Here is a 22429-nt window from a genome sequence, read left to right as displayed (position 1 = left end):
TTATACCGATGGCTCCTTTAGTGTTACCGCTCTTTCCTCATAGAGTGCAAGCTCGCGAGCAGGATCCTCACGCATCACGCCTCTTGGTATGGGATCAACTATATTTTACTCTGTAATGTCTTATCTTGATTGTACAAGTCCCATCTAAAATGTAAAGTGCCGCAGAATATATTGGCGCTATGGATATACAAATTATTATATGTTATTATGGGATGAAATTTAGGAATTTCATGGCACATAATTATTAGGGGATTGTAAGAAATACATAAAGGGAAGCTCCATGATGAGATAACGAAGAGTAAAGAGTCCATATTTTGCTGTTGTCCAGGGGGTCTCGGCTGTCTGAGTTCCCCCAGGTAAAAGTTATGAACCAACAGGGGATGCAGACGCTGTAGGTACACCTTGGCTTTAGTGCCTGACGGGGCTCAATGGTCCCTGCACCCCATAACATAACAGCAGTGCTGTAAGTGGTCCCCGGTATGGGTGGGTGGTCTTAGTATAAGTCTTACTTAGGAACCCAAGAGCTTTAAGTAACACCTCTCATTTAAGAGCTATTAAATCAGACCTGGTCAAATGGAGCCAACGCTTAACCACACATCTGTTACCTTTTTATGACCGGAAATGTGTAAATGGTAAAAAAAAAAAAAGAAAAAAAAGAAAACGTAAAGGAAAAAAGCAGATTGGCAATTGATCTGGCTGAACATGCAGAGGTAGAACACGAGGAGTCTGGATAATGGTTCTCAACAGGTGGAAGTAATATCCCAATGTTAATGACGAGCATACTTAAAGCAGATTTAGATGTGTTACTATTGGAAATCTGTATCTGTTCATACAAATATGTGACTTTAAAGAAGCCCTCCTCCTCCTCCCATAAAATTTTTCATCATCTTAATATATTGCAGTCATCATATTATAGAGCACTGTGTACTTACAATTGCTCGTTTTGCCTTTCTACCCAGCTAATTGTTCTCTTTTCCATTAGGTCTATGACATCACATGATTAAAAACTGACTATGAATCCTTCTAAGCTCTATGCAGAAACAGAAGGTCAATTTTCCCTGCATGAGTCATCACTGCAAAATCCCTGGCAGAGAGGAAAGGAGCAGAGCAGCTGGGTCAGGAGTTGAAGAGGGGCATGACTCATGCAGGGAAAAGAGATTTCCTGTGTCTACATAGAGCAGAGAAAAGAGAACAGTTTGATGGGTAGAAAGGCAAAATGAGCAATTGTAAGTACATAGAGCTATATAATATGATTGCAATATATTTGTAAGAGTGTGTCCGGGACAATCATATTCTGTTTACCTCTTTAATAAATAATAATAATAATAAAATGGGTGTGCTTTTGTGTAGTAAAAATATATTTTAAGTGCACAGAATATTGCGGGCAGAATATTGCGGGCACTAATGTGAACAAATTTATGTTGGTAATGTGAATGATATAATAAAGACAATTCCATAGAATGTTTTAAATACTTGTGATGTGAACTCATAGTGTGCTAATGTATTAGATATGGGGAAAGGATAAGGATTAGAAATAGGATCAAGCGGTAGATATAGATAAGAAATGGGAAGGGGCAGTGGAGGGCACAATAGAATCAGGAAGTAGATAGTTATAGTAAACGAACAGTTAAAGTGTTGGAGAACAGCCAAAAGATGGGAGGGGCAGGGTTAGTTAAAAAGGGCAAACACTTCCTGTTTTAGGAGATGAGAAGATTAGATAGAAAGTGTGATAAGTATAGTCTAAGGCAAGAGGGATGAAAAGCACAAGAGAGAATGAGCACAAAGATGGTTGCCACTAACTTTAGTGGACGTCAGGGCCTACGGCCTGAATGAGGTACAGGGGAGCGTGCCTTTATCATTTTCTAGTAGGGAAAGTCAGACAGGGATCTGTATCAGAAAGGTGGGTCGGAACTCATGAGAGCTGCGGAGACGGACAAAGTGTCTCAGGGGCCAGGGGTGCCAGACAAGAAAGGGATAGCTCAGGCTGAAAGAAACATGAAAGTAACATCGTACTGTGATGTGACTAAGGCTAACTTCACACTAGCGTTCGGCAGGGTTGTGGACGGCAGCCTTCTTTCTCCAGGAAGCCCCGCCCACTGCCGCGCCTCTTCCTTCAGCTTCGCCTACATCAGCATTCGTCCTGCGTACCCTAGCTTTAACATTGGGTGCGCAGGCCATGCGGATGTATGCGGATGTATGCCTCCGCATGCATCGTTTTGAAGCTGCGCCGACCGCAACAAAATCCTAACATGTTGCGTGCACTACAATCACAGGGGACTTTGCTATCCTTATTCTCAAGATGAGCTGCCGGAGTTCCTCTATGGCAGCATAGGACTGTCCCGAATAAGGTCACCTCGTTGCGTTGGATGACTTTTATGCTTTTTTTAATAAAAACAATGTTTACTAAAAACCTTATGTTATTTATATGTACTATTACTATTATTATTGTTAATGGCGTTAGTCTCTGGACTCTCTAGATGATACTACGGAGCCCTCTATACATATATCTCCACATGCTTAAATTACGTAAGAACCGTGTGAAAGCTAGATGAGTCTTTAATGTGTTATTCCCCATCCAGAATTACATAAGCATCGGAGGAACGCTACCGCTGGATTATACCGCAGTAATGTGAGGCGCAAGGACTGGCAATTGTGTTGCAAGGGTATAAATGCCAAAGATGCAGCCCATGTGGGGCTCATGGAGGGAGGGCACCGGGCCCTGGTTTATTCCATCCTTTTCGTTAATGAATAGCATAAACCTGTAAAAAAAATACCTTAATCAAGAGAACCAGTAAATTAACTCAAGTGTCATGGAAGGGAAACAAAAATGGTTGGTAGCAAACTCAGTTTATCAGTTAATGGGTTTAAGACACCCCATCTGAAAGGGTAAAAAAGGATATGCTCTTGCCATGAATATGTATTTTGTCTGATATAAATGCCGCAGTTCTCCTGAATCCGGCGATGTTTTTCTTTCGTTCCTACGCCTCTCTGTTCCTGAGATACGGCCCCCTCTTTGCTATCTGTAAATTTTGTCTTGTTAGCCAAGTGGGCATGGTGCTCAAATGCTTCTCAGTGGGCGTCTTCTTGAAAACCACACCCCCTTGGATAACAAGACTAGAGATTTATAGCCAGGAAAGGGAGGCCATATCTCAGGAACGGTGAGTAGCAGGAAAAAAAGAAAAACAACGCCGGATTCAGCAAAACAGCGGCATTTACATCAGGCTAAAAAAAACTAAATATTTAAGGTAATTGACAGGCCTTTGACTTTAAAAGGCCCCATAGAACCACCAGAAAAAAAAAGTCATATTAATGTAAACTTTACCAACAATGATATAACTTTTTTCCCATTTAAGGGGGTTGTATAGGACTTGAAAAACATGATGGCCTCTTTAAATACACTGCCATGCCTAGTCATAGGTTTTGTCTGGTATTGCAGCTCAGTTCCATCAAAATGAATGGGGCTGAGCTACAATATCGCAGACATCCTAAAGCCAGACGTGGAGCTATTTTTGTAAGAAGGACACCACTTTTGTCTTCCCTTTAAGGCATGGATCGTTATCGACATCTTTTCCTAAAAAAAACCCCTACATGTAAAGTTTGACAGCAGAAGTATAAAACTTTGTGTTTGTCTACGTCCGTAAGAATGATATCCTGCCAGATATGTGGATCTCTTCTGCTCACTGACCCCATAACACGTGCAATGGCATCCTAAAAGGCTAGTTGGCTACAGAGCTAGCGCTCCAGATCACATCATGGCCATGGACTTCCACCAAACTGAAATCCAAGAACATCCTGAATACGGAGCGCTGTCTATCCCACGAGCTTGGCTTAGATACAGTTTATTTAATTACATTGTTTACAAGAGGAAATAGTGATAATCTGAGTGCAACAATGTAGCGGCTAATCCGGTTACATAAGTCTTACCTTGCCAATAAAAACTGCCGGGTCCTCCAACTACGAGGTCTCCATTCTAGACAGAAGGAAAACAGCATTATTACATTACACAGGAGGGCGGCCCGCAGCCTCCGAACTAATGGTAATGGGATACAGCATCAACGTGCCAGGGGGATAGAGAGAAAGATAGATAATAGGTAGATATGAAATAGACAGATAGATACATACAGTTGTGCTCAAAAGTTTACATACCCCGGCAGAATTTTTGGCCTTTTTTAAGAGAATATGAATGATAACACTAAAACTTTTTCTCCACTCATGGTTAGTGGTTGGGTGAAGCCATTTATTGTCCAACTACTGTGTTTTCTCTTTTTAAATCATGATAACAACCCAAAACATCCAAATGACCCTGATCAAAAGTTTACATACCCTGGTGATTTTGGCCTGATAACATGCACAGAAGTTGACACTAATGGGTTTGAATGGCTACTAAAGGTAACATCCTCACCTGTGACCTGTTTGCTTGTAATCAATGTGTGTGCATAAAAGCTGAGTGAGTTTCTGGGATCCAGACAGACTCTTGCATCTTTCATCCAGCCACTGACGTTTCTGGATTGTAAGCCATGGTGAAAGTAAAAGAATTATCAACGGATCTACGGGAAAAGGTAGTTGAACTGTATAAAACAAGAAAGGGATACAAAAAGATATCCAAGGAATTGATAATGCCAGTCACCAGCGATCAAACTGTAATCAACAAATGGAAAATCCCAGGCTGTCTTTAAAAACAAAACCATGGTCAGGTAGCTCAACAAAAATGTCATCCACAACTGCCAGGAAAACTGTTCGGGATGCAAATAAAAACCCACAAATAACATCAGCTGAAATACTGGACTCTCTGAAAACTAGTGGTGTGGCTGTTTTAAGATGCACAATAAGGAGACACTTGAAGAAAAATGGGCAGCATGGTTGAGTCACCAGAAGGAAGCCATTACTGCGCAAATGCCACAAAGTATCTCACCTACAATATGCAAAACAGCACAGAGACAAGACTCAAAACTTCTGGAACAAGGTAATTGGAGTGATGAGACCAAAATTGAACTTTTTGGCCACAACCATAAACGGTACATTTGGAGAGAGGTCAACAAGGCCTACGATGAAAGGAACACCAATCCTACTATAAAGCATGAAGGTGGATTACTGATGTTTTGGGGATGTGTGAGCTACAAAGGCACACGAAACTTGGTCAAAGGAAGGAAAGATGAATGCAGCACGTTATCAGCAAATACTGGAGGCAAATTTACACTCATCAGCCCGGAAGCTGCACATGGGACATTCTTGGATGTTCCAACATGACAAAGAACCAAAACACAAGGCCAAGTCGACCTGTCATTTGCTACAGCAGAACAAAGTGAAGGTTCTGGAGTGGCCATCTCAGTCTCCTGACCTCAATATCATTGAGCCACTCTGGGGAGATCACAGTGCACAGTTCATGCTGGACGGCCCAGGAAGTTACAGGAACTGGAGGCTTTTTGCCCAGAAGAGTGGGCAGCTTTACCATCTGAGAAAATAAAGAGCCTCATCCACAACTACCACAAAAGACTTCAAGCTGTCATTGATGTTAGAGGGGGCAATGCACGGTCTTAAGAAATGGGGTATGTGAACTTTTGATCAGGGTCATTTGGATGTTTTGGGTTGTCATTATGATTTAACAAGAGAAAACACAGTAGTTTGACAATAAATGGCTTCACCCAACCACTAACCATGAGCGGAGAAATAGGTTTTGATGTTATCATTCACATTCTCTGAAAAAAGTTCAAGAAAGCAAATATTCTGCCGGGGTAGGTAAACTTTTGAGCACAACTGTAGATAGATAGATAGATAGATAGATAGATAGATAGATAGATAGATAGATAGATAGATAGATGATAGATAGATAATAGATACATAGATAAATACATGGATAGATATGTCCAAAAAGATCAAGGTAGCACTTCAAAGTCCAATATTCAGTAGTTTATTGACCCAGGAATGGCAGATTATGACACATGAAGAGCCCGGATCATCATCTGCAATTTTTTTAAAGTCACTTTTCTTTTTTTTTTGTCTTGTAATATTTGTTGATATTTTGTTTGTGCCACATTCATCCATAGGGCGCACATAGTTAATGAATTTTGAGCAAAATAAAAAACTATTTTTAATTTTTGTTTTGTGTATTTTTAGCCCCCCCAAAAAATGAGTCGCATGTGCTACTAAAATGCAGAAGAATTTGAGCAAAACTTTTAGAAATACATAAAATCACTTTTGGGGAGATGGGACTGGAATACACTTGTACCAAAATTTGCAACTTTTTTTTTTTTAAAAGTCTAAAACGAAGAATCAAACGAACACATCTGGAAATCATAAACTCCAAAAAGAAAAGAGGCGAAAACAAAGACTTCAATAAAGGCTCAAATGGTAAGAAAAATATGTCACAAACAAAAAAAAAGTTGCCAAAAAAAAAAAGCGCAAATGCAATAGTGAAGTGAGTGTGAAGATTCCTCCACTCCTTTTCCCTGAGTAGCAGTGACTGATTAGCACCATTTACTTCCACTGATTTAATCTCAGATGCGGGGTCCACCAGGGGCGAACTGATGAACATGTAAACCCTCATGGTAAACCTCTTTTTTTTTGCAGTAAAACGTAGAGTGTTGGCAGGAGGAGCCTTACGCACATTTTTTATTAATTTTTTTTATACATTCAATTGAATGGGGAAAAAATGCATTTTTTTGGTTTTGCGCTAAAATAAAAACACACTGAAAAGTTGCACCAAAAAAGCTACATGTGAACAAACCCTTACATTCTTAGAAATCCCACGTTTGTAATATTTACATAGATCTTCTAACCTCTCATATATAATACACTGAGATCAAGCAGTAAAAGCAGCTTTTCTAGAATTACAGAGCGGAGTCATCCGGGATCAGTAATGAGGCCATAATATATTGCACAAGCTGGAGAATAATGTGAAGCCATACATAGCGCCTGACAGGTCGTGTAAATAAGCGTCAGATAAGCCGCGGTAATGTCCCTCATGTTCAGTTAAATATTTTCCGAGCCAGGAGGATCGTGTCCCAGCCGAGATCCTTCAGTGTCACAAGCAGCTGGCGTATGAGAAACCTTCCTCCTGATAATCCTCCCTGCCGCACTGTGCGAGCTCAAGGTTTTCCAAAAATTGTCAAGATTTATCTGGAGTTTCCAAATATTTATACATTACCCTGTAATCATCAGTGTAGCACACACATACTGTAAGAGCGGCTTAGTTTGCTCAGCTGATCACCACTCATACAGCTTTTTTAACATCCCTCTCCCTAAACTTCCCGACTCCTATGATGTCCTTTTGCACTAATATACACAGAGATTATCTAGTTTATTGTCTCTTAAAATATAAGAACACCAATTAGCCTTTTCTTTTTTACTCTAATGCAAGTATTTTGGGCAAAAAAATACAGTGGATTGCAAAAGTGTTATAGAAGAGTAGGCAGAAAAAAAGCCTTTACTTACACACAAAAAATTGTAAGGCTTGTTGTGAGTTTGTCAAAAGACACCCCAAATGTATGGAGGAAGGTATTGTGGTCAGATCAGAATAAAATTTAAGTTTTTAGACACCAAGGTAAAAGCTATGTCTGGAGCCAAACCAACACAGCTCATCACCCCAAGAACACCATTCCCACAGTGAAACATAGTGGTGGCAGCATCATGCTGTGGGGAGGTTTTCCGGCAGAAGGGAGAGTCAAAATGACAAGTCGAGGGAAAGATGTGGTCTATAGTTATAAATCAGTCCCAGGGAGCTCAGAATAAGACATTTACAATGGGTTTTCTAGACCATGAAATCCGTATATGATTAAATCTTGAGGATATTTGTATACCAGTAACATTTCGTAATGTTTTTCTCATCTCGTATTTTCTAAAATATTACTGAAAAACTGTACCTTATAGAAATCCAAACTGAATCCTGCTTGACAGTACCCTTGTCCTGCTGGGTCAGCATTTTCTGGCAAAAGAAAAAGAATGTTTGATAACTATTTTATGTTGCTTAAAAGCATGTTTTTTGGGCTAAAAATGAGTTTTGTGATTAGGTTTCTCTATAAAATGTTGCACCATTTTGCTTTTACTGTTTTTGTTTCCCTACACATTGCTTACTGTAGAATGAGTTAACAGAGAATATCAGTGATGGAGAATTTGTAAGTCCATTATCTGTCTTTTTCTGAGCTCTTCTTAGCCAATTTATGACCACATCAAAGCACAGCTAAACATTGGTGTGGTCTACGGTCATAAATCAACACAGCGGAGCTTAGAACAAGACAGGTAAAAATCACTAACTCTCCGTCAGATCAAGCTCACTGCTGGATTCTTACAGTTGTGGCTAAAAGTATTGACACCCCTGCAATTCTGTCAGATAATACTCAGTTTCTTCCTGAATATGATTGCAAACACAAATTCTTTGGTATTATTATCTTCATTTAATTTGTCTTAAATGAAAAAATACAAAAAGAATTGTCATAAAAGCTAAATTGGATATAATTCCACACCAAACATAAAAAAGGGGGTGGACAAAAGTATTGGCACTGTTCGAAAAATCATGTGATGCTTCTCTAATTTGTGTAATTAACAGCACCTGTCAACTGGCTGCATTAACTAAATCACACTTGCAGCCAGTTGACATGGATTAAAGTTGACTCAACCTCTGTCCTGTGTCCTTGTGTGTACCACATTGAGCATGGAGAAAAGAAAGAAGACCAAAGAACTGTCTGAGGACTTGAGAAACCAAATTGTGAGGAAGCATGAGCAATTTCAAGGCTACAAGTCCATCTCCAAAGACCTGAATGTTCCTGTGTCTACCGTGCGCAGTGTCATCAAGAAGTGTAAAGCCCATGGCACTGTGGCTAACCTCCCTAGATGTGGACGGAAAAGAAAAATTGACAAGAGATTTCAACGCAAGATTGTGCAGATGTTGGATAAAGAACCTCGACTAACATCCAAACAAGTTCAAGCTGCCCTGCAGTCCGAGGGTACAACAGTGTCAACCCGTACTATCCGTCGGCGTCTGAATGAAAAGGGACTGTATGGTAGGAGACCCAGGACGACCCCACTTCTTACCCCGAGACATAAAAAAGCCAGGCTGGAGTTTGCCAAAACTTACCTGAAAAAGCCTAAAACGTTTTGGAAGAATGTTCTCTGGTCAGATGAGACAAAAGTAGAGCTTTTTGGGCAAAGGCATCAACATAGAGTTTACAGGAGAAAAAAAGAGGCATTCAAAGAAAAGAACACGGTCCCTACAGTCAAACATGGCAGAGGTTCCCTGATGTTTTGGGGTTGCTTTGCTGCCTCTGGCACTGGACTGCTGGACCGTGTGCATGGCATTATGAAGTCTGAAGACTACCAACAAATTTTGCAGCATAATGTAGGGCCCAGTGTGAGAAAGCTGGGTCTCCCTCAGAGGTCATGGGTCTTCCAGCAGGACAATGACCCAAAACACACTTCAAAAAGCATTAGAAAATGGTTTGAGAAAAAGCACTGGAGACTTCTAAGGTGGCCAGCAATGAGTCCAGACCTGAATCCCATAGAACACCTGTGGAGAGATCTAAAAATGGCAGTTTAGAGAAGGCACCCTTCAAATATCAGGGACCTGGAGCAGTTTGCCAAAGAAGAATGGTCTAAAATTCCAGCACAGTATTGTAAGAAACTCATTGATGGTTACCGGAAGCGGTTGGTCGCAGTTATTTTGGCTAAAGGTTGTGCAACCAAGTATTAGGCTGAGGGTGCCAATACTTTTGTCTGGCCCATTTTTGGAGTTTTGTGTGAAATGATCAATGTTTTGCTTTTTGCTTCATTCTCTTTTGTGTTTTTTCATTTAAGAAAAATTAAATGAAGATAATAATACCAAAGAATTTGTGATCGCAATCATTTTCAGGAAGAAACTGAGTATTATCGGACAGAATTGCAGGGGTGTCAATACTTTTGGCCACAACTGTAGATACCTTATGACTTTTGGATAAGGGATGGACCCCACTCCATCTTAAAACCACCATAACTACTGTAAACCTACGCACTAAACTAAATACACAAAACACATTATTTTGGTTGTCAAAATGGCCACAGCTTTTATTATAATCACAGGATTAAATAATCACAGTAGGAGTCAGGTGGAGTGCTAGTACATTGGGATTCACAAGTACTGCAATATCCCTAGCTGTCTGACATACAGCACCAGGACAGACAGCCATAAAGGGGCGGCACGCACTGTCTTGCCATTCAAGCAGAGCCAGTAAACTTTCAGGGCACCAATGACCCTATTATCCTCACTCCTGTGCTTAATCACTGTGCCCGCCCCTGATTGATGTTACCATTACAACGTCCTTGAGGCTGGCCACCAAAGCCGAGCCTGCTTACCACCATGAGGTTTTACATCCTTTATTAGTTAAAATGAGTCCATCTTAACTTGTCTGCAACTTCCACCTGACTCCTAAACCGCAAAGCCATGACGTGTCTCATTTGACACTTTTTTTTTATAATTAAATCATTTTTGTAAACTTAAAAACTAGAAGTCCCTGAAAAAGCATTAATGGGACTAAACTTGGCAAACCTCCGACTCACAAAGAGTCATCCTACAGCGCTCAGGAGAGGAAAAAACCCCAGTGGAGGAAACCTCTAGGGAACCATGGCTGAAGGATTGCCCTTCCCTTGGGCTTAGAAGGTTACTGCAAATAATAACTCTTTATAGCCAATATACAATTGAACCTGGTACAAGATATCAAATGACAAATTCAAAAATACAATAAAGCATTTATCATTATACAAGCAATAATTAAAAAGTTTTAGGACAGAGATTATAAACAGGGCGGGAGGGAGGGTTATGTTTCCTCCTGTCCATCCTGTGAAAGAAAGAGGGAGAGCCAGAGTTGCCTCCCCTATATAAGCCCCACCCTCCTCACAGTAATACACCAGGCACAAACATCTAAACTCCTTCCTCTTAAAGCAACAACACTCTTGTTTAAAATCTATACCACAATACAAACAAAAGCTGCAGGAGTTCTTGCTCCACCCATCCCCAAGTCATGTCCACCTACGTCTAGTCTCTGGTGGTTTCTTTCTGCAGTCAGTATTCTGCAGGGAAACAAAGAACCTGTAAAAAAGAAATTTTTAAACAAACACAACTACAAAGATATTTTTTTTGCCCAAAAATACCACCTAAGGTATCCTCAACCTTCAGGGCTATAATTTCACAATCATATTTGGTCACTGTAGAATGTCATTTATCATTACTGAAGTCCAACCATAGTTTTTACCTATGGAGAAAAGTTGTGACAAACTCTAAAAATTCCAACAAGATCTTAACTCTTGCAATTGTTGCAAGTGACCCAAAACGATTTCACCCATCGAGAAACATTGCTTATTGCCAACCTTCGGCTTTATGTTGCCCGTAGTGCAACCAAATGTTACAATGAAGCCCTATTATTATTACAGAAAGCAAATCACTGGAAGCTGAGACTTCAAATAAATCATTTCCCCTTCCAACAATGACTCCTTCAAAAATAATTTTCTACAGGAAGTTCAAGATTAATGAGAGAAAAATCCCTTGGATTTTACACAATAGTGACACTTTTTATAGACCTTTTATAAATCCTTTAGGAAAAAGCATAAACTGGCGGTAACTTCCTTTCACTTTTTAAGAAAATCCAATTTCTTTTGGGTTATGTGCACACAATGTTTTTAAGACCCCGATGCACCTGCTGAGGAATTCCAAGGTGTTTCACTGACGAAATCGCAGGTGGCGGTGAAACGTGCGTCGAGGTGTTCTCTGCCCCTCTGTTTATCATAATGGCTAAAGGTAAATACAAGCACTAGCACTTTAATATATATGCTGCTTTACATGGGACATTGTTTTCATTGCTTTATACATAAATGTTGCCCAGAGGTGTTTTTTCTTGGCATATTCATTGTAGCGTCCCTGTCCCGTTCCCTGGGCTGCCGCTTCGGTTTGGTGCCTGGTGGAGACGCCAGTCTCCTGGGGCTCACTTCCCATGTCCTGCGCAGCCTGCTCCTGCTGCTGCTTCTGGGACACTGCACGCATCCCGCAAAGTCCTCTGGCATGCCACTAAGGGCGCACGCGCACTCACGATCTCTTAAAGAGACAGCAAGCCATTTTCTAAAATACGTTTCAGCCAATGGCTGAGTATCTCATACTATTTCAGGCACCTCTGCCCTTAGGGAGGTGCCTGAGCAACAAGTGTTTCCTGTTGCTAGTTTTCAGGTTCCCAGTGCCTGTGTGTTATGCCCTGCTTGCACCTCGCTAATACTGGTTTGTTTCCTCAGCGTACTGTTATGATCTGGTGGCCTAAGAGCAGCATGAGTCGTACTCTGGAGAAGGTGGTACCTGTACTGACCGCAGACCCTCAACTTAACACAACAACTAGAAGTAGCCGTGGAATGTACCTAGCGCTCCCTAGACATCTCGACACAGCCGGAGGACTAATTACCCCTAGAGATAGAAAAGGGAAAACTATCTTGCCTCAGAGAAAATCCCCAAAAGATAGGCAGCCCCCCACAAATATTGACTGTGAGAGGAGAGGGAAAAAACATACACAGATGGAAATGAGAATTTAGCAAAGGAGGCCACTTCTAGCTAAACAGAAAGGATAGGACAGAGTACTATGCAGTCAGTATTAAAACACTAGAAAATATCCACCACAGAAAATACAAAAACTCCACAGCTAACTAAAGATATGGAAGGTATATCTGCATCTCCAGAGATACCAGCTTGGCTAAACAAATCCTTATACAGACCAAGCTGGACAAGACAAAAACATGGAAAAGAACTGAACAATAAGTCCACAGCATGTGGACAGCAAAATCAAGGCCAGAACTTAGCTTTGTTGAAATGAACTGCAAAGCAGAAGAGACCAGGCAGGCATGTGAATCCTCCAGGAACAATGGACAACTGGCACTGACTAAAGGGTGAAGCAAGATTAAATAGCCCAGTCAAAATTACAAAAAGTGAACACACCTGATAACTGCTGTGATTCAGAGACAGCAGCGCTACCACTTACAACCACCGGAGGGAACCCAAGAGCAGAATTCACAACAGAGTACCTACTGGGCTTTCCCACACCTTCTGGAACTACACCTGCTCCACCTGCTTCTCTCCGTGCCAGCTGTCGTCCGCTACATGCTTGGGCCGTTTACCTCCTGTCTCGTTCTCCGCAGTACCTGACTGCCCGCCAATCCGGCTGAGTCAGCTATCACGTTCCCAGGGTCTAATTGGAGGTAGCACCTTGCATCCCCCAAACTTCCATCTCGGTCCTGTTTGAGGGGACTTACTACGGGGGTCCGGGGTTCACTTAGTCACGCCCCTTTCGGAGCCCCTTGGGTAGTGGTCCGGTGGTTTCATGAAAATTTCAATAAATGAATGTGAACTTCACCATCAGTGCCTCTGTTTCCATTCGTTACACTCATGCATTAATATGAAGACTAATATTGTATTGTATGATATGCTGTAAGGTGGCTCTCGGACACCTAATGGTTGGGAGATAAACTTGGAATAATGTGTTTAGTATATATAGATTGATTGCGAGCAGCTGAAGAATTGGGAAACCACATCTCCACCCCTGGGTGTGGTTCATTTTGTAAATTGAGAGCTGTCTCACACATGTCTGTGTGTATGGAGGTGTGCAGATCTCCTGGACTGAGTGCCTTTGCAAAAGGACTAATAACATGGACTCTAAGGGTACCGTCTCACAAAACGATTTACCAACGATCACGACCAGCGATACGACCTGGCCGTGATCGTTGGTAAGTCATTGTGTGGTCGCTGGAGAGCTGTCACACAGACAGCTCTCCAGCGACCAACGATGCCGAGGTCCCCGGGTAACCAGGGTAAACATCGGGTTACTAAGCGCAGGGCCGCGCTTAGTAACCCGATGTTTACCCTGGTTACCGTCGTAAATGTAAAAAAAAAAAACAGTACATACTCACATTCCGGTGTCCGTCAGGTCCCTTGCCGTCTGCTTCCCGCACTGACTGACTCCCGGCCGTAAAGTGAAAGCAGATCACAGCGGTGACGTCAGTGACGAAAAGAACTGAACAATAAGTCCACAGCATGTGGACAGCAAAATCAAGGCCAGAACTTAGCTTTGTTGAAATGAACTGCAAAGCAGAAGAGACCAGGCAGGCATGTGAATCCTCCAGGAACAATGGACAACTGGCACTGACTAAAGGGTGAAGCAAGATTAAATAGCCCAGTCAAAATTACAAAAAGTGAACACACCTGATAACTGCTGTGATTCAGAGACAGCAGCGCTACCACTTACAACCACCGGAGGGAACCCAAGAGCAGAATTCACAACAGAGTACCTACTGGGCTTTCCCACACCTTCTGGAACTACACCTGCTCCACCTGCTTCTCTCCGTGCCAGCTGTCGTCCGCTACATGCTTGGGCCGTTTACCTCCTGTCTCGTTCTCCGCAGTACCTGACTGCCCGCCAATCCGGCTGAGTCAGCTATCACGTTCCCAGGGTCTAATTGGAGGTAGCACCTTGCATCCCCCAAACTTCCATCTCGGTCCTGTTTGAGGGGACTTACTACGGGGGTCCGGGGTTCACTTAGTCACGCCCCTTTCGGAGCCCCTTGGGTAGTGGTCCGGTGGTTTCATGAAAATTTCAATAAATGAATGTGAACTTCACCATCAGTGCCTCTGTTTCCATTCGTTACACTCATGCATTAATATGAAGACTAATATTGTATTGTATGATATGCTGTAAGGTGGCTCTCGGACACCTAATGGTTGGGAGATAAACTTGGAATAATGTGTTTAGTATATATAGATTGATTGCGAGCAGCTGAAGAATTGGGAAACCACATCTCCACCCCTGGGTGTGGTTCATTTTGTAAATTGAGAGCTGTCTCACACATGTCTGTGTGTATGGAGGTGTGCAGATCTCCTGGACTGAGTGCCTTTGCAAAAGGACTAATAACATGGACTCTAAGGGTACCGTCTCACAAAACGATTTACCAACGATCACGACCAGCGATACGACCTGGCCGTGATCGTTGGTAAGTCATTGTGTGGTCGCTGGAGAGCTGTCACACAGACAGCTCTCCAGCGACCAACGATGCCGAGGTCCCCGGGTAACCAGGGTAAACATCGGGTTACTAAGCGCAGGGCCGCGCTTAGTAACCCGATGTTTACCCTGGTTACCGTCGTAAATGTAAAAAAAACAAACAGTACATACTCACATTCCGGTGTCCGTCAGGTCCCTTGCCGTCTGCTTCCCGCACTGACTGACTCCCGGCCGTAAAGTGAAAGCAGATCACAGCGGTGACGTCACCGCTGTGCTCTGCTTTCACTTTACGGCCGGGAGTCAGTCAGTGCGGGAAGCAGACGGCAAGGGACCTGACGGACACCGGAATGTGAGTATGTACTGTTTGTTTTTTTTACATTTACGACGGTAACCAGGGTAAACATCGGGTTACTAAGCGCGGCCCTGCGCTTAGTAACCCGATGTTTACCCTGGTTACAAGCGAACGCATCGTTGGATCAGTGTCACACACACCGATCCAACGATGACAGCGGGAGATCCAGCGACGAAAGAAAGTTCCAAACGATCTGCTACGACGTACGATTCTCAGCGGGGTCCCTGATCGCTGCTGCGTGTCAGACACAGCGATATCGTATGTATATCGCTGGAACGTCACGGATCGTGCCGTCGTAGCGACAAAAGTGCCACTGTGAGACGGTACCCTAAGACAGGCCTGCTAAGCAGGACTATTGTATGGACTTGTTAAATTATGCTTTACTTTATGCCGGACAAGGGCTGTATTTGAGTTTCCTGTGATGTAGTTTATGAGGACTGAAATAAACAGCCGGACTTTAAACAGTTGCAGTGATACCTCACATCGCTCCCAAGTGAGCAGAATTGTTACAACACATATTTTAACTTATGACCTCAATATAGTCTGCCTATATCTTTCCTTTCTTTGACCATACACGCAGAATGCTAATTAATGACAACATTGCTATGTTTCTCCTTTGATAAATTTGCAGCTATATTCAAATTTGCAAGATAATGACTATTAATAGGGCAGCTAGTTTTGGTTGCTTTTCTACAGTATCTTTTGAATACTTGCTAATCATGTAGAGCCCATATATTTCTCTTTCTGACTCGTATGAAACACTTAATTTTTTTAATTGTTTTGTAATTTATATGTTCAATATACTTTGGTATATAGTTTTTTTATTGGATCAGTTGTATTCCCTCTGTATCGTTGTAGGTGTATGTGCTCTTATTTTTGGAGGGGATCTATATATTTTTAGGAGTTTTTCTGTATGTGCTCAGCAATGTAGTTATTACATTGTTGTGCATTAGTTAAACTTTTTTGCAGTGGTTTCGCTGCGCTTTTTCAGGTGGATTCCTGAAAAAGACCTTGTGTGGACATACCTGTACTGGCAGAAGTGAATTTTCCTTCCTATCTATTTAATTTAATTAGATTATGACAGTGATTCAATCATTCAATTAATCATTTACAGATATATCTTTTTAGTAGTCGGAGTTTCAGTTTTTTGGATACAAAAGTTTCCTACTTAGGTTTTAAGGATACAGTCAGTTTGGACCTAAACGGGGGGCTTCACATTTATGGCATAGCTATAAGATACGCCATAAACCACTAATAGATGGGAGTCCCACGAGTGTCCATGGCTTTTTGTAACTTTAGGACTCCATGCAGAGCCAGCCCTCCTGTTTCTCTGGACGGGCACCAGTCGACACTGAGGATCAGAGACTCTCCATTCTTGACACACATGCAGGAGCTAGAAGTGGGACCCGGATATCTCAGACACTTACGGCATATCCTAATTCTTAATGTAAAATTGCTACATAATTTCAAAGCAATCTGCTCCAGCATGCCCAATGTCTTCTCTACCACCTCCCGGGAATAAAGTTGGGTTGACACGTTGGTGCAAACTTATTCAGGGCGCATCTGCAGCTCAGTGCCTCCCCCCCGTGTTAGATTACATAGTGGATGGACCACCATAGTCATCCCTATGAATATATCTAATGAATAAACTTACGGTTGCGGCAGGGGGAGTATTCCGCATACGTGCTAAAGTTCTGTACCGCCACGTAGCAAGTACCCACAGGGTCTCTCTCACTTGCCTCTTTTACGCTCCTCCAGTGATATAAAGGGGCACAGGCCTAGACAAACGGGAAAACAAAGGTCAACAAACAATGGCAAGGTTACCATATGTATCAATTCTGACTGCAAAAGCACTGTACATATTATATTATGCAAAGCGGTCCACGTCTCATCAAAGTTTGTATCCTCTTAATATATTGCAGTCATCATATTATACAGTACTATGTACTTACAATTGCTCATTTTGCCTTTCTACCCAGCTAACTCTTCTCTTTTCCATTAGTTCTATGACATCATGTGATTAAAAACTGATTAAGCTTTATGTAGAAACAGGAGGTCAATTTTCCCTGCCTGAGTCATCACTGAAAAATCCCTGGCAGGGAGGGGAGTTGTGGAGGAGCTGAAAAGGGCATGACTCATGCAAGGAAAAGACACCTCCGGTTTCTACATAGAGCAGAGAAAAGAGAAGAGTAAGCTGGGTAGAAAGGCAAAATGAGCAATTGTACTGTAAGTACACAGCGCTATATAATAGGATGACTGCAACATATTAACAAGATAAAAATGTTCATGGGAGGAGGAGGATGAGGAGGGCTTCTTTAATATAGAGCCCCAAAGCTTATTTTGGCTGACAACAAGTCAAGATAAATTTCTGGTATTACTACACTCGCATCCTACCTTAAAGGCTTGTGCCATCAAAAAATGACCTATTGTTTAAATCCTAAAAAATAATGATAATGTCATTTTTTTATATCATGACATATAGTAGTAAAATCAAATCTTTCAATTTTCTCATTGGCCATTAGTTAAAGATTTCAACTTCCTGTAGACATATGAATATTATCATCAGTAGGCTGACACAGACCCTAATTTTTGTATAGAAACCTTCTAAACCTCTAATCAAAGCATGATTCCGTAAGGTAAAAAGTCACTGTGAAGGGAGAGAGAAGAGGTGAGCTGTGACATCAGCTACTGTGAATTGTGAATCCTGTGTTCTACAAAGACCCATAGACTTGTATGAGGGATTATCATCCGTGCTGCCGGTAAAAAAAGGACATGTGAGCAGCATTTAATGGGTACGTGTGGTATCTGTAAAAAAAATGGATGCCACACACACCTGAAACACAAACAAAGGAAGGAGGCCTAAGGAGGACATTAAAGGTGTAAAAAGTTCTGAAATGATACACTGGGGTGGAAGTTGGAACCAAGACAGACTCTTTCTCCATCTCTACAAGGAGAAGCCACCTTTTCCTGATCCTTGGTGTGACCTTCCGGTCAGGATAGAAGAGAAAGTGTTGGTTGGGTTCCCTCTCCTCCGAGATAGCGCTTCTTACAGGCCTTATCCTCGTGTACTTTTTTCTTAGTCACGCTCTACTTTTTTTTGCAGTTGGGTGAAAAAAGTCATAATGTCAGGCCTTAAAAAAAAATAAAAATCTAGGTCATTTCCATTTCCGTCTTCTTCATTTCATTGCTGGGATAGTTTCTCCTTGATGAGTCTACGGCTATGAAAGTCATCTAACATTTATGTCAATTAGCATTCTTTTGGATAAAATAAATGACCGTCGTATACCCGGAAAATCAGCCGCACCCTCGCCAAAGTGGCGTCGTCTAATTTTGATAGTGCATAAATGCTTTAATGAGAAGAGATTGACATAAGGCGTACACCCTTAATTCAATATACATGATTACAGACGGATGAAGAGGGAAAAATAGAAAATATGTGGAGAATCTGGGATAAGGTTAATTAAAACCTAAAATATGGCTGGAAATATCATCAATCAAACCCTGATGTCTTATTCTATAGGGGAGCCCTATGAGGCGACCTTTTTACATTTTCCATACTCGTCCTCTCACCTTCATAAGATATTCATGAGAAGGCACAATGTATTACTTCACTAAACTTCCTACATTGGGGTGGGGTTTGCAAAAAAAAACTTCTTATTGCAGTTTAAGGTTATAGGATTATGCCTAAATAATGAATAAATCCGCTATTCTACTGACATTGCTATATTTTAAAAGTTATGTAGAGTTTTGCATTTTGCACAAAAGTTTTGTTTTGTTGTTCATTTGCTTCCTAGATGCAAGGCGAAAAAGTCTCTAAATAGTTTTCAATAAAAATGTCCTATTCTTTTCACTGCTGAGTTTTTTTTTATCTCGCTGAGTGCTTTGCAAAAATGTTACAAATCCATCACAGCTCCTGCTCCTGGTTGTGAATGCTCTCACTGGTCCCCTCTCTCTTCTCCCCGCTCTCTCTTATCTGAGCGTAAAGCCTCATTCAGACGTCAAATTTTCTCATGTAGGTGAAAAATTATATTGATCAAATGATCAGAGGGTGATCAGAGGTTGGTCCAAGTGTCATCAGTTTTTTGTACGTGGAGAGAAAAAAAAAAGTTGATCCATCTTCTCCTTTCTGACAGTCATCTGAGTGCGGTCCGATATTTTCACAGATCCATAAACTTGTGTTGCTGATTTTAATCCAAACAGCAGGTCAAAATCGCATATGCCTCTGAGATATTTCGTGGCCCTCAAAATCATCGACATGTGAATGGGTCCATAAACTATTACAGGTATGAGTGCTATCCGTGAAAACTACAAATAGCACTTGCATGTGAAAATCGACGTCTGAATGAGGCCTTAGAGACAGCAGCAGGGAGGGAGTTGTAAACAGATCTGCAATGGAGAGACCAAAAAGTTCTTTGAAGACCAGAGAAAACAGGTTATAGGCAAGGAGGAAAGGATATATAGAGTGAAAAATAAAGTCAATGTCACGATCCCACTGGGGGTTGGTCAGCGAACGGCACAACACACACTTAACGGCATGGAAATGGGGAGTGGAAGGCCCTACCGATAGAGAATGAGGGATGGACACCTCCTGAGCTCCAATCTGAGCCTGTCCCTGCACTCCCCCAACGCCCTAAGCGGATCCTTCCCTCCGCCACCGTCACGAACCTCATCCCTCGCTGTTACCTCGCACAGCCCTGGCTAGTGAACTGGCTGGCAAGGGCGCTAGCCTCACCACAGGAAGTGGTGACAAGCACAAGACACACAAGGTAAAAACACAACAACACTTAGCTTCCAGACTCTGCTGCCAAGCTCCACACCACAGAGGACACGGAAACAGAACTCCGAACTCCAGAAGTAGCTGATACAGCGCTGACTCCAGAGAGCTGCAACTGCAAGGCTGTTCGCCATAGAATAACTCTATCGCCAACAGTCAGCTGATGCATCAGGTGACTATTTAAAGGATGGTGGGAGTGCTCACCACCCACATCAGCTGACCTAGCAACGCAGCAGCTGCAGCAGGCTACCAGCAAGAAAAAATGACATTAACCCCTGCTGGCCTGAAAGGAAAAAAAGCTACATTTAAATTATAGTGGAACCAGAGCTGCCACGAATCCAAAAATGGATCGTGACAGTCTTGAAGCAAGTGAACACAGCAGCAATCTGTATCACATCCAGCCTGTATTACTGAAAGGGAAAGTCCAATCAGAGAAAAATATTAAACTTGGTTCAGATTTCAAACTGCATATGGGGGAGGGGTGGCGTTAGGAGGAGCTAAAAATGAATGAAGCAATGACAATTGCAGACAAACAGTGCAATGTCATTAACTAAAAGTAACCACTGACATGTGGGATCATTTTTTTTATGTCAAAGGTGTCCAGCGCATCAAAGATCAAGAGCTAATTCAGACGTCCGATTTTCACGTACAAGTGCTATCTGTATTTTTCACGTAAAGCACTTGAACCTGTGATAGTCTATGGGGATATTCACATGTCCGTGATTTTTTTAGGTAAGTGGAAAATCACAGACACATAATAATAATAATCTTATTGGCAAAGCACATCAATGAGTCCATGGAAAAAGTACACGGCACTCTGATGACATCCAAGTGCGGTACGATTTTCGCAGACTGTAAGAAAGGAAAAGGAGGAGAAACTTGATCGCTGACATCAATGTGTAGATACCATAAATTGCAAATTCCCAGTAGAATTTTTTTCCTGATTTAGTAAATAATTTTATTCTCCGCCTATACACCCCCTATAACTATTTCTCCGTCTGAAAGTCTTCCTATTCCAATTACTAAATACATGAAAAATTGGTATTTTCTATATGAAGGCTTCCAAGATCATGGCTTGGGGAAGCATATATTACCGTTTATTATGCAGACATCTGGATAAAGAATATTTTTTTAAATATGACATCTGTTTCCTCTTGTCCAGAAAATATAAAATACCGTAAATATAAGCTTCTTTACGCCCACATCAGACATGTATAGGTTTCTATTGAATCTCAGACTCACCACAACTTTTTCCTTATGAGACCGGACGGTTGCCCCAAACCATTGCTGTGACTTGAACTCCAGCGTCTGCTTGGTTCCATTGATTCTGGCCTGTCTGTTGCCTGCACAGGAAAAAGAACATTAACCACAATTCACACAGGATACGTCGTTTCATGCTAATTTTCAATGGGGCTGTCGGACATGACTTGTGAGCTTGGGTCTGAGTTACGTTCCTGCTATAACAAAACATAAAACATATAAAGATTGTAAAATAAGGAGTGAAACCCTAGAACGCTTCCTACTAAATATAAATACCACGGAGTCCCTACAAGACCGACCTTGGCGCATATAACTGTCTTGTAATCCATATACATTGCTTTACCGCTATTAATCATTTCAGAGTTTTCATAGTAATGGGGCAAAGACGGTGGTGGGATCAGATGACATGGCTATAAAATATCCACAATATTATAAAGTATACGTCATCTGAACACTAAAACAATGAGTATTTTGTGACTGCCGGGTAAGAGCCCTATGATCCCGCTCCTACCCTCCGACTCTTCCTTTGATTAGCCGGCCTGGTGCAACTCTATGTGTTTCGCGCCACAACTATGTGATGATGGGACGGCAACTAGGTGGATCACAGGGCTAAAATCCAACAGCCACGGATTAATGACATGGCCCGCGGACCAGGGACTTACAATTTTATTTGCTTATCTTTAATTTTAATATATTTTAAAATATGATGTGGTGGAAGAGACCCTGATTCAAGAAATGTAACACTTACTTTACTACTTGCTGCAATTTTAATAAAAAATAGTGTTTTCTCTGCTGCAGATCTAGCAGTTCTCTAAATACTTAGTTCAGTATAACCCCGCCCTCATCACTCATTGGCTGCTTTATGTGTACACTGTGCATAGGTAGAAAACTACCAATCAGTGTTGGGGGCGTGTCTGGACTACCTGGCAGCAGGTTTACTAGTCCTCTACTGATAATCTCCTGCTATGAAAGTGATTTTTATAAAAACTACACAAAGGAGCCCACTAAGTGATACATCGCTGTATTCAGGGTCTCAGCCCCTACATTACGCCACTC

At 41.8% G+C, this 22429-nt stretch overlaps 1 protein-coding gene across 1 annotated transcript in view; it reads right to left on the bottom strand.

The window, feature by feature from the left end:
* The window catches only part of ITGA8 (integrin subunit alpha 8), a 175593-nt gene that overhangs the window by 117329 nt on the left and 35835 nt on the right, over window positions 1–22429 (bottom strand). Inside the window, exons 3-6 of the mRNA XM_077268244.1 lie at window positions 21356–21456; window positions 16994–17117; window positions 7860–7921; window positions 3925–3970 (exon numbers count right to left, since the gene is read on the bottom strand). Coding sequence (XP_077124359.1) covers window positions 3925–3970; window positions 7860–7921; window positions 16994–17117; window positions 21356–21456 — 333 coding nt within the window. The remainder of the gene's footprint in view (window positions 1–3924; window positions 3971–7859; window positions 7922–16993; window positions 17118–21355; window positions 21457–22429) is intronic.

The sequence above is a fragment of the Ranitomeya variabilis genome, chromosome 6, assembly GCF_051348905.1.
Source record: "Ranitomeya variabilis isolate aRanVar5 chromosome 6, aRanVar5.hap1, whole genome shotgun sequence".
NCBI classification, from domain to species: Eukaryota; Metazoa; Chordata; class Amphibia; order Anura; family Dendrobatidae; genus Ranitomeya; species Ranitomeya variabilis.
The sequence above is the reverse complement of the archived record's forward strand: the minus strand, read 5'-3'. Positions and strand labels throughout refer to the sequence as shown.